General features: G+C 38.9%; 1 protein-coding gene across 1 annotated transcript in view; it reads right to left on the bottom strand.

The window, feature by feature from the left end:
* Positions 1–933: 933 nt before the first annotated feature.
* Positions 934–20,051, bottom strand: part of LOC138957190 (uncharacterized) — a 23,697-nt gene continuing 4,579 nt past the window's right edge. The window contains exons 2-6 of the mRNA XM_070328349.1: positions 9,310–9,357; positions 8,651–8,817; positions 8,003–8,155; positions 4,744–4,854; positions 934–2,372 (exon numbers count right to left, since the gene is read on the bottom strand). Of these exons, the coding sequence (XP_070184450.1) occupies positions 1,212–2,372; positions 4,744–4,854; positions 8,003–8,155; positions 8,651–8,817; positions 9,310–9,355 (1,638 nt within the window). The 5' untranslated portion in view covers positions 9,356–9,357 and the 3' untranslated portion in view covers positions 934–1,211. The remainder of the gene's footprint in view (positions 2,373–4,743; positions 4,855–8,002; positions 8,156–8,650; positions 8,818–9,309; positions 9,358–20,051) is intronic.

The raw sequence follows: 20,051 nt of genomic DNA on the forward strand, positions 1-20,051 counted from the left end.
TTGTTCATCATGATGGGCCTGTGTTTCTGTAGGTAATAGTTTTTTCAAACCTTTTTTTAAACACAATTTGTGTATGTAATGAGCGTAACATGGCTGAAATCAGTAGACATTAACGATTCTTTTCATTAAACTTTGTCATTGAAAGTCTGGTCCTTTGTTGCTGCCCTACATGCCAACCGGCATAATGGGCAGTAAGTAAGTATAAGTAAGTTGTCATTGAAAACATTAATTTTATAAATAGTGTCTAAATTCCTCTTTGGGATCGCTGAAAATGGCATTCTAGATAAATTATACATTGAAACCTTTTTTTCAATTTATAAATTTAAGTTTTGACTAAATGTTTTAACATAGACTGCCTTTGATGACGTCATATCCTATATTTTGTGAAAGTTGAAGCAGCACTGTCACACCCTCATTTTTCGATCAAATTGATTGACATTTTTGTCAAGCAATCTTCGACGAAGCCCGGATTATTGGATTGCATTTCAGCTTGGAAGCTTAAACATTAATTCATGAGGTTGGTCATTAAAAATCCAAATATTATAATAAAAATTAAAATTAAAATTTTAATAATTGAGCCAATCATTATTTCATCTTAATCTTTATTATTTTCTGATTCCCAAAACATAAAAGTATGTTATGTTGGGATTGAAAACAAGCTTAGAAAGTTATAAAGAAAAAAAAAAGACAAGTGCATTTTCCTGTGAAGCGCTCTACGTGACTAAGCTATACTGGCTTTTAATTGTCACTTCAAGCGATTTCAAGCGATCAGCGGCCAGTGTAGTGCGTACAGTTTCATTCTGTGAGTTCGACAGAGTGACTAAATGAATTAATTTCGCTTCACTTATTTTACCTTCAATGTGGTCTAAGATCGAAAAGAAACACCACCACCACCACCCCCCCACCCCCACCCCCCTCTCTCTCTTTCTTTCTTAAGACAACTGATAAAGTATTTCCTGCGAAAATAATTGTTGGATACATAGTTCACCTAAGGGGCCACTTTGGGAAAGTTTTCTGACGAATTGGACCTTGAAAAGTTCAAAGGAAATTCGTTGTTCTGTAATTCAGATACCTTATAATGATTTGCTCGAAAATGCTTCGTAACTATACTAATTAATTAAGTGAATTTTAATTTCCTGTAAGCGATGTTTCTCATGCGAGTTCATTATAAGTGTGTTAGACTGTAGTACAGGGGATGTCCTCAAGAAGACTCACATCAAATTACAGGTTTTCATAGCCTTAAGATTGAATTTGTCAAGTCCTTTTGTGATCTTCGTATTCACTGTGTCAATGGCCTCATCCAGTTCCTTTTTCTGAATGGTGTTCAGTTTCCCAAGATTGCGAATTATCTTCTCTCTTACAGCGTCTTCAACCAGGCGTTTCATCTCCGCAGTATTCATATGGCGCTTGGTTGTCATCTTATACAGGGAGGGGCCATCTTGGCTTTCCGCGAGTTCCGTCTGCAGCTGATCGTTCATTGTGTCCAACGCTTGCTCGTACTGTTCGGGGGTTGGCTGTCCAAATATCTGATCAACGTGCGTTCTGGTTCCGCTGGACAGCTTGGATCCCTTTATATTCAACAGCCTGGATGTAACTGTGCCTAACTTCTGTAAATCCCTCAGTTCTTTTTTCCTGTCAATAGCTTCCTTCTCAACGTATATGGCGTACCAGTCTTCTTCCGCTACATGTTCTGAAGTCTGACTGCTTTCAACAAGCCTGGATGTAACTGTGCCTAACTTCTGTAAATCCCTCAGTTCTTTTTTCCTGTCAATAGCTTCCTTCTCAACGTATATGGCGTACCAGTCTTCTTCCGCTCCATGTTCTGAAGTCTGACTGCTTTCAACAAATATCTGGTCAACGCGCATTCTGGTTCCGCTACTCTGTTGGGATCTCTTCATATTCCTCAGCCTGGATTTGACTGTGCCTAACTTCTGCAAATCGCTCATTTCTTTTTGCCTGTTAATGGCTTCCTTATCAAGACATATGGCGTACCATTCTTCTTCCGTTCCATGGTCTGAAGTCTGACCGCTCTCCACATTCAATGTCCTATCAAGTGGAATGGACACACTTGGATTTGGACGACTTTTCTCTGCATTTTTAGTGCTGACTTGTCTGACATCTTGAGCTGTCGAGGATTCTCCTGTTCTTTGTCGGATTTCCTCGTCCACCATTACAGACATTGTCTTTTCCAGATAACGGGCGATGTTGTGCCAAAAGCAATTCCCGTCATGTTTAGCAACGACTTGCTCGACTTTATCCATAAGCATGTCGACCATCTGATCCTTTTCCTCAGGTGAGCCCTTGTTGTTGAAGAGTACATAGCGAAAGTCTGACTGTTTCAGAACATATTTGAGGTGCTTCGATTTATCCAGCTGAAATGCCAATCAGAAATTCAAGTAACACTGAAACTACGAATACTAATGACAATGAATACAGTTATCGCCCATTCCCTTGACAGCTCACGGCGACGTACAACAAAACAAACACACACACACGCACACGCACTCACACGCACAGAGAGAGAGAGAGAGAGAGAGAGAGAGAGAGAGAGAGAGAGAGAGAGAGAGAGAGAGAGAGGGGGAGAGAGAGAATTGAATTGAACTTTATTTTACAATGATTAAGATTTAAGACTATGCTTTTTCTTACAATCTGTCCTTGGGACGCACAAACACACAATGATCGGATAAAAGATTAAAAAGTTAACAACAAAAAGAGGTTGGACAAAAATATACATGTGATGATAATGATGACAATGACGATGACGATGATGCTGCTGCTGCTGCTGCTGCTGCTGCTGCTGCTGCTGATGAAGATGATGATGATGATGATGATGATGATGATGATGATGATGATGATGATGATGATGATGATGCGGATGATGATGCATGAAGAGCATACGCATATAGTTATTCATAAAATCAAGGCTATTATGTGTTTAAGCGAGTAACAATGGAACACGCAGCAATAATACAACACAAATATATTCAAAAAATATAAATTGCACAGCATATCTTTGACATAGTATTAACTGTGGTAAATCAAAATGCGTTAAACTACGCAGACCTGCAGTGTTTTTAACACATTTTTTTAAAACTTTTTAATGATTTTAAGTGCTTGAAGGATGATGGCATAGAGTTCCAGGCTGATGTGCCCGAAAAAGCAAGACTGGTCTTATAAAGGTCAATTCGTGTAATTGGTGGTATCAAGTTGACAGACCCATATCTTTGGGTTGCTCTCTTAAATAGTGATGTAATGTAAATCAGAACCTTACCGTAATACAATTTATGCATGAAAATGGCTTTGTTCAACTTAAGATGCTTCTCTATTGGAAGAAATGTAAGCATTTTAACTTCATATCTGTTGAGGCATTACGACAAGTTTAGCCGAGCGACAATAGAGAGAGTCTAGCTTCTTCAAGTGGACATCACTGCTACCACCCCAGAGCGTCGAAACATAATTAATGTGAGGCATTACATGAGCATGTTGAAACATTTCGATAGTCTTTCTGTCCGGAAATTGCTTTAACTTGGAAAGCAGAAAAACGTTCTTGGCTACTTTCTTGCAAATATGCTCTGATTGTGCCTGCCACTTGAATTCACAATCAATAATTACCCCTAAAACGCGATGTTGTTGAACTTGTTCAATTGACTGCGTACCAATAGTAAGATTAAGTTTGAGTGGAGAAATCTGGTGTTTTTGTCTGGTTGCAATTACCATACTTTTTGATTTTTCTGGATGGACAAGCATAGCATTGGCACTACACCAGTTATTAACATCGTTTAAAGCTGTTTGAAGGGAGAACTCTATTTCTGGAACAGATTTTCCACTTGAATGAAGAAAAGAGTCGTCAGCAAAATAATCTCTCTCTCTCTCTCTCTCTCTCTCTCTCTCTCTCTCTCTCTCTCTCTCTCTCTCTCTCTCTCTCTCTCTCTCTCAATCTCTCTCTCTCACACACACACACACACACACACCAAGTCACACACGCACACACACACACACACACACAGTCATTCACACGCACTCACTCACTCTCTCACACAAACTTCATACATTCTGTTTGCAAACGTTGTGGACATTTATCTAGTATTGGATTGGAGAATTATTTTTGTTAGGGGCACTGTCATTTAAGAGGCGGTCATGTCACCCCTGTGAAAGCAATCATCCACATAAATATTTCAATTATTTTCTCTCTGTTTTTGATAGGTTTTTTTAGTTTCCTGTTGTGCTTCAAGTAATGTTCTGGCCAAACCAAAACACATTCATCTAAAGCATTTTTGATTTATTCTGACTTGCACACTAAGTTGCACCATATTTTTTTAAAGTATATATGGGGCTTTTTACAGTGATTTATGAAGGCCTCTTCGCAGGTCCATATTAGGCGCCTATACTTCTAATATGGACCAGTTGTGAATGTATTTATGTTTTTCTGAATGTATATCAAAGCTAATTCGCTCTAATTAGGCCTAACGATTAACTAACGAGAGAAGGACTACCAAACACAAAATAAAACTTCTTCGCAAGAAAACAAGCTAGTTATTAGCATGAAACGAAAGGTGGTCCCTATTATTAGGAAACCTTCCCCTACGTACAGTTTGCAGTGAAATAGTTCCGCACAACCTTATTAGTCTACTTTCTTAGATTTCACTCACAAGTGCAAGAAGTTCGATGAGGTTCCCTTTGGGTTATGAATGCGTTCTGCGAATGGGTACTCGGAATACATATTTTTCTAAGATAAAAAGGTACCTGCTCTTCAAAGTTCCCGCCGTCCTCATCAAGTTGGTCTTTTCCAACAAAAACTGTTATCAAGAACGACGTCAAATGTTCCCCAAAAACGGATTTGAGCATGTCGAACATCTGCAACAAAAAGCTGGACGAATGTTCTATTTTGATCGAGTATTTTCTATGTGGCGATTTCGCATTATTGCTTGTACAAGCAGTGACAAGATGTAACCATATTGACTTTAATCAATGTATCTACAAGGAAATACTGAACGAATTCGCAAGTACATCGTGGCTCTGTGAGGCCTCGGTAAAAGGAAGATATCAAGGTGTCTTCTTCTTCTTCTTCTTCTTCTTCTTCTTCTTCTTCTTCTTCTTTGTTTGCCCATTTGGGTTCCCCAAACTATACTCTGAGAGCATTGTCAGCTTTGCTCCGCTTTCGTTGAGTAGGCATGCTGGGTAGTTTCGTGTTTCCATAACCCACCGAACTCCGACATGGATTACAGGATATTTTCCGTGCGAACTTGGTCTTGTGCTTGCGTGTACACACGAAGGGGGTTAAGTAACCAGCAGGTCTGCACATAAGTTGACCTGGGAGATCGGACAAATCTCCACTCTTAACCCACCAGGCGGCAGCGACTGGGATTCGAACTGTGTCAAGGTGTCAATACTTATGCGCCGCCAAGAAAAGAAGCTATAAAGTCTGGATACCATTATTTTATGCGATATCAGCATTTGGTGGTTATACAGAAGGTAAAATTCAGTGAAAAATCTATAACTCTTTTTCACTTTTAAGAAAAGACTGCAAGAGCGATTTGCCTGTTTAATCAATAAAACAAGAAAATATGTTCCAAATAATTATGTTATCTAACTAACCTTTGCAAATAAAAAATATGCAAAAAATGTCGTATCACAACGAAACATTCATTCCCGTGTCATTCTATTCAAACTTTCTAGGCCGTTAAAGTCTCATCAATTGGCTATCTTGCACACTTTTATGTTTAAATATTTCTTTTTCAAGGGTCACGTGATCGGCGCTCAAGTAAGGGTACCCCCAAAATCAACCTGACACACACCAATTCAAAAACAAAATCGACAATAATTATAAAAATAGGCACAATTTGGCAGCTTTAACATAAGAGGAGAAATTCAAATTAATTATCTTTGTCCAAAACAGGTATTTGTTGTCTAGCTATGTTGCGTAGTTCTTAACTTGTGTTATTTCCACAGATGCAGGTGTCGATCGCATGAACGGTCGACAACGGGAGGCTCTTGTGGCAATTTTGAGAAGTACAATGACGAAAAGCTCTCTGTATTAAAGCAATATGTTACGGTGGATTGCTCTGCAATTTTCACGATGTTATAATTATGCCCCCTCATGCTATCAATGCCTGCATCAGTAGAAGTAGAATCATACAAGAACTACGCAACTGAGCTAAACACAACAACCTGTTCTGGATAGATAATTGAAATGACTTTCTCCCCATATATAACATTTACCAAGTTGTGCCTATCATGGGTTTTTGTATTACGTTTATTTCAGGTCGATTTGGGGAGTACCCTTACTCGATCGAGTGGCGGTCACGTGACCCAGAAACAAAAATCTTTGATTCGAAAAGTGTGCACATAGCCAAATGAAGAATTTGAATGTCATAGAAAGTTTGAATGACATGACACGGGAAGGAATGTTTTGTTGGGATGCGAAATTCGTTGCAATTTTTTTCCCCGAAGTTTATGTGACAATCAATCGAGTTGGGAAATAAACAATAACATCTCTTTCTGGCCAGTCTTATTGATTATTTTTGCACGAATAATGTGTGGAGAAACTCGTCTCTTTAATCTTTATCCATTGGTTATACAAATTTAAAAAAAGATGCACAATTCCCAATCCAAATGATATATGAGGTGTTCTTTTTACATTTAGTCAAGTTTTGACTAAATGTTTTAACATAGAGGGGGGGAATCGAGACGAGGGTCGTGGTGTATGTGTGTGTGTGTCTGTCTGTCTGTCTGTCTGTGTGTGTGTGTAGAGCGATTCAGACTAAACTACTGGACCGATCTTTATGAAATTTAACATGAGAGTTCCTGGGTATGATATCCTCAGACGTTTGTTTCATTTTTTTGATAAATGTCTTTGATGACGTCATATCCGGCTTTTCGTGAAAGTTGAGGCGGCACTGTCACGCTCTCATTTTTCAACCAAATTGGTTGAAATTTTGGTCAAGTAATCTCCGACGAAGCCCGGACTTCGGTATTGCATTTCAGCTTGGTGGCTTAAAAATTAATTAATGACTTTGGTCATTAAAAATCTGAAAATTGTAAAAAAAATATTTTTTTTATAAAACGATCCAAATTTACGTTCATCTTATTCTCCATCATTTTTTGATTCCAAAAACATATAAATATGTTATATTTGGGTTAAAAACAAGCTCTGAAAATTAAAAATATAAAAATTATGATCAAAATTAAATTTTCGAAATCAATTTAAAAACACTTTCATCTTATTCCTTGTCGGTTCCTGATTCCAAAAACATATAGATATGATATGTTTGGATTTAAAACACGCTCAGAAAGTTAAAACGAAGAGAGGTACAGAAAAGCGTGCTATCCTTCTCAGCGCAACTACTACCCCGCTCTTCTTGTCAATTTCACTGCCTTTGCCATGAGCGGTGGACTGACGATGCTACGAGTATACGGTCTTGCTGAGTTGCATTGCGTTCAGTTTCATTCTGTGAGTTCGACAGCTACTTGACTAAATGTTGTATTTTCGCATTACGCGACTTGTTTTTCTTTTGGCAACCTCTTTATACAGACTTGGATTACAAGAATCTCCGCGTCAAGTTGAGTTGTGATCTACTGTTTGATATCTATCAAATAAAGTACATCAGAAATACAGAAGAGATGTACTCGCGGACAGGCGTAAATAGCTCAAACTGATGCCGAGCTAGATTATTGAGCAACAACATTATTGCACCCATTTTCGTACCCCTACTAAAACATTCATTCTCGTGTCATTTCATTCAACCTGTATATGCCATGTAAGGCCCTTTACTTGGCTCTCTGGATCAACGATTACTGTTCTAGGTATCACGTGACCGCCGACGAAGTAAGTGTACCCCCAGAATCGACCTGACAAAAACACACACACACACACACACACACACACACACACACACACACACACACACACACACACACACATCTTCCTCTCGAGTCCCGGTCTTGCGGAATTCATTTGTCAAAAATCGACGAGAGTGAAAAGCAAAAAACAGACAACAGAAACCTTGACTTCATGCTCAGTAAATCTGGCGTCACATCTCAGCACCATAATGACAGCATGCGGACCGGGTGTAACAGTGAGCAGAGATCGTGCTATCCTTTGTGCTATTACTTTGTCATCCCCATCTGTGTCACAAAGGCCTGGTGTATCCATCACCTGAAATCAAACGTCGACATTGTGCTATATGTATAATACAAGCAACAGATGATGCGTAATAATGTCCAATGTAATCTCAAATTTCTTTTTGTCGTGTCAGAAAGAAACAGTGCAACTTAAACTATTTGCACACCAGAGATGTTCTATACACACTGATAACCACATATATACATTACCTTTTTGCAGTTACTCGAGCTACTGGTTAGCTTTCATCGACCCCGGAATTATTGAGCTCATCTCTGGCTAATATCTCATTGAGCACTGTATTTGTCAAACGAACATTAACATTGTATTACACCAACGAAAAACGGTAGAGCATTCTCGAAATGGACTAAGAGAGAGAGAGAGAGAGAGGGAGAGAGAAAGAGAGAGAGAGAGAGGGAGATAGATAAATAGAGAGAGAGAGAGAAAGAGAGAGAGAGAGAGAGAGAGAGAGAGAGAGAGAGAGAGAGAGAGAGAGAGAGAGAGAGAGAGAGAGAGAGAGAATTAAGTTACCAAAATCGTTTGTCCTTTCCGGTTCACGATGTCAAAACCACAATCTTTCGTTCCAGAGTTAATGCCGGTCTGTGATTTGAACTTCTTCTTCCCCAAGATAGTGTTTCCTGTTGCACTTTTTCCCGCTCCAGTTTGTCCAATCAGAATCAGACGGAACCGATCCTTTTCTATGTACACAGACAAAAATTCCACTGTTAGTGTGACCTATGGTGACATTTCTGCAAATAACTGTGAATGAAGAAAAAAACTAACATATTAGATGGATATGCACACACGTATACATTAGCAATAGCAATAGCAGCAATTAACGTATTTGCCTGGCGTATCATTGTGGGGTGTTACATCATTAAACAAGTAGAAGTGCACCCACTTTGGCACAGTCGCACTGCAAACCCCCAGCGAAGGACAAATCGACCATCTCTCTCCGACACACAGAAACACACATATATAGGACTGGAAAATATAAGTCAAACCTTGTTCTGTTGAGTCAATCCCCGAATTTGAAAACGTTTTATGAAATTGCACAAAAGTCATGCATCAACAGAAATATAGAACTTATGTGAGTTGCATTTTTTTTTAAAGTAACCTATTGTGCATAAGATAACTGGGGGTTTGTTTGTTTTTAAACGAGAAAGAGACCACATTTAAAATCAATATACCTGCAGTGAGCCCTGAGCCTCTATCACTTTCCTCGGGTGTAGCCATCTCTGCAACATTCGGCAGAACCATAAGTTCATTGTTCAGCACAAACCATCATGATACATGCTAGGGAGGCCCACAGAGAAAATCCAAAATGGCGGCCACAGCCGTGATTTTGTTTACTTTTCTATGAAGATTTAAAAGGCTAAATAAATATTTTGAAAACGTCAAACAACTTGCAAGGGTTTCTCCAGTTGTTGTTATTTTGAATGATTGTTGGTATGTGAACGTGCTGTTTTTGGTTCATGAGTAAAACAAGTCCCGAACTTGCCCCAAAACGCTATCTCCCGCTTCGGACTTAGCCGCAAACGCGGTGTACAGGGGAAAAGCTATTTGACGTCGCGGCAAGCGAAACACTCGAAATCGTCACCCAAGTTCCAAGAGCGCGCGAAGAAAAACTATTTAAAGTACAATACTGAAATTTAGTGTGGCATAAGATCAACCCTTTATTATGATGTATGTGAAAGAGCGACTTATCAACATTTTATTAACGTCTTGAAAAAGGGTGGGTTCTGAACACAGTGTTTTACTTTTTACACAGATGTTTCTGGAAATCGCCCATTCCTGTCAATAATGTTAAAAGGCCAATCTACCAGGACAATGTCTTATCTAATCAATGTGTGCATTACTTTAACCGGGCCAACCGATTGAAGTGAAGCAATATTTCAACTTTTGCGCCGTCCAAGGCCGAATCGCGTATGTTCTGAGATCTCGCAAGGAAAAAGTATTAGATGCAGTTTACTGACATTTTGCATACCATCAGATCAATCCTTTGTAATTATGTATTCCGCTGAGCGACTCATAATTACTATTAACATGTTGTGAATATAGTTGATTCTGAACACAGTGTTTTTGTTTTGACACAGGCGTTTTTGGAAATCGCCCATTTCTCTCAGTAATTTTAAAAGGCTAATCTACAAGAAGAACATCTTTTCTCATCAATACGGGCTATACTTTGACCGGGCCGATCGATTGAAGTGAAGCGATTATCCAACGGTTGCGCCGCCGAAGGCTGAATCTAGTCATTTACAGAGTGATACAGCTATTTGCATGACGCCGCGGCAAGCTGAAAGACTCGAAATTATCGCCCCAGTTCCAAAGACTCGCAAAGGAAAGATATTCTCACCAGATTCGTGTAATTTTGCGTGCGATACAATCAACTTTCTGTTATTATATGTTCAAAAGAGCAACTTACACAAATATCATTACGTTGTTGAAAGGGTTAATTCTGAACACAGTGTTTTCTTTTAAACACAGGCGTTTTAGGAAGTCGCTCGATCTTTCTTCTCATTGATCTCAAGAGATACATCTACCAGTAAGTTCAGTAACATTTTTCTAATCAGTATGTGCTTTGGCTTGACCTTGACAAGCGATTGAAGTGAAAAACCAAAAGCTGATCAACTCTCGCAGTCATGCAAAAGCTGAATCAGTTTGTTACGCAGTGTTCAGTATCAGAGTATGCACAGTGAAAAACTTGACGTCGCGACAAGCCGAAATTCGAAATTATCGCTTATTTTCCACGAGCTCGCAAAGAAAACTTATTTAAAACAGAAAAATATATTGTGTAGTGAAAGATCTCTGCAACAGATCTATCCGGAAGTCTGTTCTCATACTGATGTAAATGTGTTTGACTTTGCCTTGCGATTGAATTAAAACGCTTTTCAACTGTTTCACCGCCGAAGGCTAAATCAAGGCATGCCGTGAAAATGTCACATGCAAATACGTTACAATTTTAGGTTTTTCAACTCCCCACCAAAGTTAAATCAACGAACTAGCAACATCTTTAAAAAGAATAACCGAGCCTTCTGGCTGTGGATTTTTGTCTCTGCGACGCGGCCTTGAGTAGATCCATTATGGACTGGGTAGCCGAGTGGTAACGCACTTGCGCTCGGAATCGAGAGGTTGCGTGTTCAGGCCTGGGTCAGGCCGCAATTTTCTCCCCCCTTTCCTAACCTAGGTGGTGGGTTCAAGTGCTAGTCTTTCGGATGAGACGAAAAACCGAGGTCCCTTTGTGTACACTACATTGGGGTGTGCACGTTAAAGATCCCACGATTGACAAAAGGGTCTTTCCTGGCAAAATTGAAAAGGCATAGCTAAAAATGTCCACCAAATACCCGTGTGACTTGGAATAAAGGCCGTGAAATGTGAATGCTCGCCCTAATAGGCTTGAGGTTTGCTGGCCGATGTGAATGCGTGATATATTGTGTAAAAAATTCCATCTCACACGGCAGAAATTAATATGTAAATCGCCGTGAGCTCTTGTGAGAAACGGCGATTAATAAATGTCCATTATTATTATTATTATTATTATTATAGTGAACAGATCTAACAAGAACCGCAAATGCTTATATGACTCACCTTCGCCACAAGTATTATTATGAGAAACAGGCTATTGACGACACGCAAGACCCCGTGACCCAGCAACATTAACAGACCCAAGGAGAAGGTTTGTTGGTGGACAATGACATTTTGGTTAAAAACACGTGGACAAAACACGTAGCTACCTCACTGCAACATGAATTGCTTCACAGGACTGATCAGCACGCAGAAGCCCTTTTCGAAGTAACCTAGCTGTAGATACTCACTTTGCAAAGTAAAATCTCGGTAAAACGTTCTCTCACAAAACACACACACACACACACACACACACACACACACACACACACACACACTAATAAATGTTGATCCAGAGTCACAAAGACAGACACATTATTATTATTATTATAAAATGAAGTCTTATATCGCGCGCGTATCTCCAGACTCGGACTCAAGGCGCAGGGATCTATTTATGCCGTGTGAGATGGAATTTTTTGAGTCACTTGAGAAAAAGTGACTCTATGTAATCGGTCAGTGTTAGTCTGTCCAGCCGGCCGGCCGTCCGGCCGGCCGGCCGGCCGTCCGTAGACACCACCTTAACGTTGGACTTTTCTCGGAAACTATCAAAGCGATCGGGCTCATATTTTGTTTAGTCGTGACCTCCAATGACCTCTACACTTTAACGATGGTTTCGTTGACCTTTGACCTTTTTCAAGGTCACAGGTCAGCGTCAAAGGAAAAATTAGACATTTTATATCTTTGACAAAGTTCATCGGATGTGATTGAAACTTTGTAGGATTATTCTTTACATCAAAGTATTTACATCTGTAGCCTTTTACGAACGTTATCAGAAAAACAAGGGAGATAACTAGCCTTTTCTGTTCGGCAACACACAACTTAACGTTGGGCTTTTCTCGGAAACTATAAAAGTGACCGGGCTCAAATTTTATGTGAACGTGACTCATTGTGTTGTGAATAGCAATTTCTTCCTGTCCATCTGATGCCTCATATAATATTCAAAACTGCGAAAGTGACTCGATCGAGCGTTTGCTCTTCTTGTTTACACAATACATCACGCATTCACATCGACCAGCAGATTGCAGCCATTTCGGCGCATATCCTACTTTTCACGGCCTATTATTCCAAGTCACACACACATGCATACATACTCACGCACACACGAACACAAACACACACACATAAACACAGACACACGTGCACATGGACACAGTTGGATCCTGAATTTCAGACACAAACACACACGGACACACACACACGGACACACACACACACACACACACACACACACACACACACACAGTCAATTCCGGTTAATCGGCCATCCGCATAATCGGCCAATTCCGGATAATCGGCCTATTTTCCCTGGGACCGAATCTTTTCTTCATATTATGTGTTAAAATGTTCGGTTAATCGGCCACCACGAAAACTTTGCACATCGGCTAAACGGCCACCTCACACTTTCACGTTTTTGTGAGTGGTTCCATGATCATTACTCACATGACAGCACAAAGGTCTGCCAGTGAGTTTACTGAGTTTACACACTGTGATCGAAACAACTGACAGTCAAACACTGACTTGCTTGTGCCGAAAGCCTCTTTGCACAAACCATGGCGACGAAAAGGAAAGATTACAGCGTCTTGGAAAAACTTGAATTCTTGGACAAAGTGAAAGGATATCCGCCTAACACATCAAAATTGCAGCTTGCAAATCAGTTAGGGGTCCCAAGAAAAACCCTTTGTCGATGGATTAACGACGAGGATCATCTCAGGAGTGAAGCTGTAGGTGGACGCTTGTCTGTCTCAAAGAAAAGGAAAAGAGGAGGAAAAGACGATGAAGTGGACGAGGCATTGGTTGATTGGTTCAATATGCCCTGGAAAATGCCTTCGGGGAAGAAGAACTGCATTGCCTGGACGTTGTCTGTGCTGCAGTGAGGAAACGTGCCAGTGCCAAACAGAAGCAGACGACACTGGACACATTTTTTGGAGACATGTAGAGCACGTATGCCAATGCACGAAACTTCCGCTTTCCGCTACCATAAGTAACTTCCAACATCCAACATTTTTGTTCTGAGGAACTTCCCGATGCGATGTTCGGATAATCGGCCACTTCGGATAATCGGCCATAATTCAGTCAGTCCCAAAAGTGGCCGATTAACCGGAGTCGACTGTATATATATATATACATATCCCATGACCTCCCTTCTTTGTCTCTGTTACTTCAGTATGGGTATATATGTTGTATTTTTATAGCTCAATAAATACATCATGGACTCAAAAAAATATATGATAGTGCAGATTCCGATTTGGGCGAAGAACTACTTTGCTCCCGACCTTTGACCTCGCGCCGAACAATGTGACACATTTGTATGAAGTTCCAAAATCGTATTGCACGGCTCAGAAAACCATATCAGTTGCACGCAAAAATGAATCTCAGAACTGATCTGATGTATGAGATGCAATAAGCAAACGTTTCTTTCATTATGAAAGCAATGCAGGTGGGAAAAAACGAACATTCAACTTACAAGATAACCAGATGCTAGCGAACCAAAACAAAAACACGAGTACCCTCCCCTTGCTTCGTTAGCAGACGACTTTTGAGAATCTGTCAGACCGTCCTTACCTGGCACGGTTGGGCTTCGCTATCATCAGCTGTTTCACGTGTTTTGCGAGCAAGTCTACTCTTTTGCCTGGCTCTGCAGTAAGTCCACATTGGCGATGAAGGTATCTAAGAACTTAACATGTGTGTATTTTTCCGTAATCCAGTCATATTCTTTCAAAATGCAATCAAGCGGCGGTGACAGACTTGGGTCCTGTTTTCCTCGCACCCATACCAGTTTAGATTCATGCAAACACACTCGCAAAACAGTTTATCATGTAGATACATTTCAAATAGGGAGCAAATGGTTAAATCTACATATGTGTTCCCTAAAATTTGCTTCTCTGTCAATAAGACTAATTGTATAATAATGCGTTCGAAAAAAACAACGTGGAATCGATTCTGAATCGAGTCGAGTAAGCCAAATGGGGGCCAAACCGGTTTCCCCGTTCCGCCGACCTGAAACGCAAAAGAATTGTGCGCTTCAACTAAATGGATTTCTATACGACTTCATTACTTTCTTGCAACTTATGAACCTTTACTTAAAGCTTTTAAACGGTCTGAAAGTAGTGTTACCGCGTACTTATAGATGCACTCATTCGTTTTATTTTTTCAGCGACGGTCACTTAGTTTAAGGTTGCAAAAAGGCCATGTCTCGCTGAAAACACTGTTTCACACTCCACAGATAGCAACAGTGCCGCTAGTAGTCTACACTTTGTGTTTGATGGTAGAATGGGATATACAGATTACAACACTCGTGGTTTTTTATATGGCTTGTATTTCAGTCAAGACCCAGCGGGAATATCAATCGAGAGCCACTCGCCAAAGGCTCGTGTCTCCCGATGATATTCATCCGCTGGGTCTTGACTGAAATACAAGCCATATAAAAAACCACTCGTGTTGTAACCTATACATACATACATACACACATACATACATACATACTTACACAAAAACACCCATAGACATGCACATTCACTTTTAATCAGAATCACACAGACAGACACACAGACGAACAGACACACACATACACACACATACACACACACACACACACACACACCTGTTGCTTCTGTGGCTGCAATATATGGCTTCCAAGCCAAGCGTGTGTCTTGTGTTACTTAAAAAAAAGGTGTCATTTCAACCTGCGGAACCGCTTCGTTCTTCACTTTCAGTGAGAACTTGTGTAACTGTTTTTATATGGTGCCGATCGATCGAATTACCTGATGTTTTTGTTATATCTCTTTGTTTGTGTGGCTAATGATCTGCAATGTTTTCATATGGTGCTGATCGATCGAATTACCCGATTTTTTTTGTTACATCTCGGTTTTGTGTGACTGATGATCTTACATTATTATATGGCGCTGAAGTACTGTATAATTTAGTAATATCTCGATGTCTTTTAGACTATGATCTGCACTGGGTTTTGTAGCACGGAATTACCTGATCTGTAGGTACATCTCATTGAATGTGTAATGTCTCTTTAACGATGGCTTTAATACACAAAGTCACCTGGTGTTCTTCTTTGATCGCGATGTGTTTGCAGAATTCATTTCGGTGCTACAATTTCCGTCTGTTCTGTTTCATCTTCATGCTTGTGTGTTTATTGATGGTATTATTATAATGCTGAATTAATTTCCCGACGATTTTTGACATTTAAGTGTGACTGATGACTTGAAATGACTTTTATGGCGCTGAGTTGTTTGATGTTCTTAATTGGTTCTCATAACTAATGACTTAGGTTTCTTTCTGGCGCTAAATACCTGATGTTATATTCAAATGTTTCTTTGTTCTGTTATGCAATTGTATTTGTTACATTTCATTGATTAGACAATTTCTGTGTTGCTATGACAGTTTTTTTGGAAAATCTGTTGTTTGTGTCATTATTGCATTGCAGGGGATTTTGTCATGCTGTATACCTGACCTTAATTGCACCACAACAAGGATAACAGATATTGTGTGTGTGTTGGTGAATGTATGTGTGTGTGTGTGTGTGTGTGTGTGTGTGTGTGTGTGTGTGTGTGTGTGAGAGAGAGAGAGAGAGAGAGAGAGAGAGAGAGATTCACATAAAAACATAAGGATACATACATACATACATACATACACACATACATACCTGCATACATGAATATATACACACTTACATACCCATAATTTGCTATATAATCGCGGATATACAGGTTAAGGAAGAAACGCACACATTTTCAGTCAGGCAGATTAAAATATAACGCATAACTGCAAACTTGTGCTGTAGTTAGTGTTTTCTTGTTTGGAAGTAACATTATTATCATTCAATGTGTGGAAATATGCTAAAATGTGAGGTTACAAATGTTTATAAAGATTGACATTGCGGAACATTAATACATTTTATAGTTTTTATTTTAAATTTATTATTTTTGAAAATATTGATTTTCAAGCTTAAGTTGTAAAGTTTTGATTATACAGCATCAAAAGTATGACAGCTAGATTGTACACAAAGAGATCTTCAATTTGATATATCGTATGACATCTTTACCTGTAAAACCACTGAAGATTTGCTTGTTCGCGTTTCTTAAATTTCGTGTGATGACGTCAATATAGCCTAAAATTGCAATCGGCTATAAAACCCTTTTTATTGCATTTATTGGTTCAACTGTGATACATTTGTGGTTGCTGCAATCTGTTTTATAAAATAAAACCGAAAAGGTAATTTCTTTTTGCTTTTTATATTTAGTCAAGTTTTGACTAAATATTTTAACATCAAGGGGGAATCGAAACGAGGGTCGTGGTGTATGTATGGAAAGCCGTTTGGCTCATAACCATTACGCGTGTAATAAAACATAAATACACGCGTAATAAATGACTAATACACGTGTATTTATTTCTTATTGCACGTGTAATTTATCTTTTTTCTCATGCTATGGAATAGCATAATGATTAAATACACGTGTAATAAATATTTCATACTCGTGTAAGAAATGATTAAATACACGCGTAATTAACATTTCATGCGCGTGTAAGAAATATTTAAATACACGTGTAATTATTTATTACACGTGTATTTAAATATTTTTTACACGCGCATGAAATGATTATTACGCGTGTATTAATTATTTCTTACACGCGCATGAAATATTTCTTACGCGTGTATTAAATATTTCTTACACGCGCATGAAATATTTATTACGCGTGTATTTAATCATTTCGTACACGTGTATGACATTTTTATTCCACGTGTATTTAATCATTTCGTACACGTGTAAGACATGATTAAATACACGTGTAATACATTTTTCATACACGCGTAAGAAATGAATAAATACGCGTGTAATAAATATTTCATACAAGCGTTAAAAATGCAGGAGTCACGTGGTTAAGCGACTTAAAAACTCGGACTGGGAATCCACATGAAAAACACTCTATGCGTCTTCATCGCCTCGCTTTGCACGCTTACAGCTCAAGATGGCGGAAGCGGCAAACGTCAATGTCACCTTAGAAGGTTTGCGAGAACAATTTAACGCCTTTGCCCAGGCTCGCACAGCATTGGAAAGGTAAGTTACTTGTTTTATTAGATGAAGTCGGTTGTTGTGCGCGCGAACCGGAAGTAGAATAGACGAGAGTTGTTGCTTTGCATGTCGTATATTTTCCGATTCAAGTTTTAAGTTTATTACGGGTGTATGTAATGATTAAATACACGTGTATTTAAATAATTTCCTACACGTGTATTTAATCATTTCTAACACGCGTATAAACTATTTCCTGCACGTGTATTTAATCATTTCTTACACGCGCATGAAATATGTATTACACGCGTATTTAATCATTTCTTACACGCGCATGAAATATTTATTACACGCGTATTTAATCATTTCTTACACGTGTATGAATTATTTATTACACGCGTAAAAATGATTATTACACGTGCATTAATCATTTATTACACGTGTATCAATTATTTATTACACGTGTATTTATGTTTTATTACGCGTGTAATGGTTATGAGCCAAACGGCTTTCCATATGTATGTGCGTGTGTGCGTGTGTGTGTCTGTGTGTGTGTGTAGAGCGATTCAGACTAAACTACTGGACCGATCTTTATGAAATTTGACATGAGAGTTCCTGGGTATGAAATCCCCAAACATTTTTTTTCATTTTTTTGATAAATGTCTTTGATGACGTCATATCCGGCTTTTCGTGAAAGTTGAGGCGGCACTGTCACGCCCTCATTTTTCAACCAAATTGGTTGAAATTTTGGTCAAGTAATCTTCGACGAAGCCCGGACTTCGGTATTGCCTTTCAGCTTGGTGGCTTAAAAATTAATTAATGACTTTGGTCATTAAAGATCTGAAAATTGTAAAAAAAAATAAAAATTTATAAAACGATCCACATTTACGTTTATCTTATTCTCCATCATTTGCTGATTCCAAAAACATATAAATATGTTATATTCGGATTAAAAACAAGCTCTGAAAATTAAATATATAAAAATTATTATCAAAATTAAATTGTCGAAATCAATTTAAAAACACTTTCATCTTATTTCTTGTTGGTTCCTGATTCCAAAAACATATAGATATGATATGTTTGGATTAAAAACACGCTCACAAAGTTAAAACAAAGAGAGGTACAGAAAAGCGTGCTATCCTTCTTAGCGCAACTACCCCCGCTCTTCTTGTCAATTTCACTGCCTTTGCCATGAGCGGTGGACTGACGATGCTACGAGTATACGGTCTTGCTGAAAAATGGCATTGCGTTCAGTTTCATTCTGTGAGTTCGACAGCTACTTGACTAAATATTGTATTTTCGCCTTACGCGACTTGTTTTAATTTGTCGCCCTGTACATAACTTCCCAATTGTGAAAAAATCGCATATTTGCCTGACTTTACAGTCCAATACCTCCAAATGTATAATTCTAACAGGCTTCAAACTTTGCACAGCAATTCTATAAGTACTTTTACATTTCAAACCTGAACTATAAGAACATTGCTTAATTTTGAAGCTGTTTACAGCACTCTAAAAATGGCCTTCTGTGGTCTGTTCACGCTTACTGTCATGCGCGATTTGTACTTTTTCCAAAGGCCTATGATATCAAAAATAGAATAGATATTTCTGGGAAACCCGTTCAATGGTAGTAACTTCTTCTATATATATATATATATATATATATCTCTTCTCAAAGGATTTGGAATGAAAAAAAACGAAAGAAAATAAAATAAATTTGAGTTTAGAAAAATACATCTTTACTTTGGGAGTTACTCAATGAGACAATGAGAAGTGTTTAAAGCTGTAAGATGACATAGGCTTGTGGCAGAGCATAATACACATAATGATGAGCCTTCCGTCTCCACTGTAATTTGCCTGCGCTCTTTTCTTCACACTTACAACATTTTTTTAGGTTTCGTTCAGCTAGCAGACGCATGCAATCCAGAAATACGCACAAGCAAGCTCGGGCACGCAGAGACGCATGCACAAACACATGTGCGTACGCATTTGCGAATGCTCAAGCGGATCTTTGCAGGCGTTTCTAAATTACAGAACAGCGAATGTCCCTTGATTTTTTAATGAGAAAACACGAGTGCACAGGTACATCATATACACACTCGTTTGAACGCACACTCAAGCTAATAAACTAAATGAGAAGACAAGGCGAGAAGAATGTTTTTATTTCAAAGGGTGACGAGGGAGAGAGAGAGAGAGAGAGAGAGAGAGAGAGAGAGAGAGAGAGAGAGAGAGAGAGAGAGAGAGAGAGAGAGAGAAAGAGAGAGAGAGAGCGAGAGAAAGAGAGAGAGAGA

The sequence above is a fragment of the Littorina saxatilis genome, unplaced genomic scaffold (genome assembly GCF_037325665.1).
Source record: "Littorina saxatilis isolate snail1 unplaced genomic scaffold, US_GU_Lsax_2.0 scaffold_410, whole genome shotgun sequence".
Taxonomy (NCBI): domain Eukaryota; kingdom Metazoa; phylum Mollusca; class Gastropoda; order Littorinimorpha; family Littorinidae; genus Littorina; species Littorina saxatilis.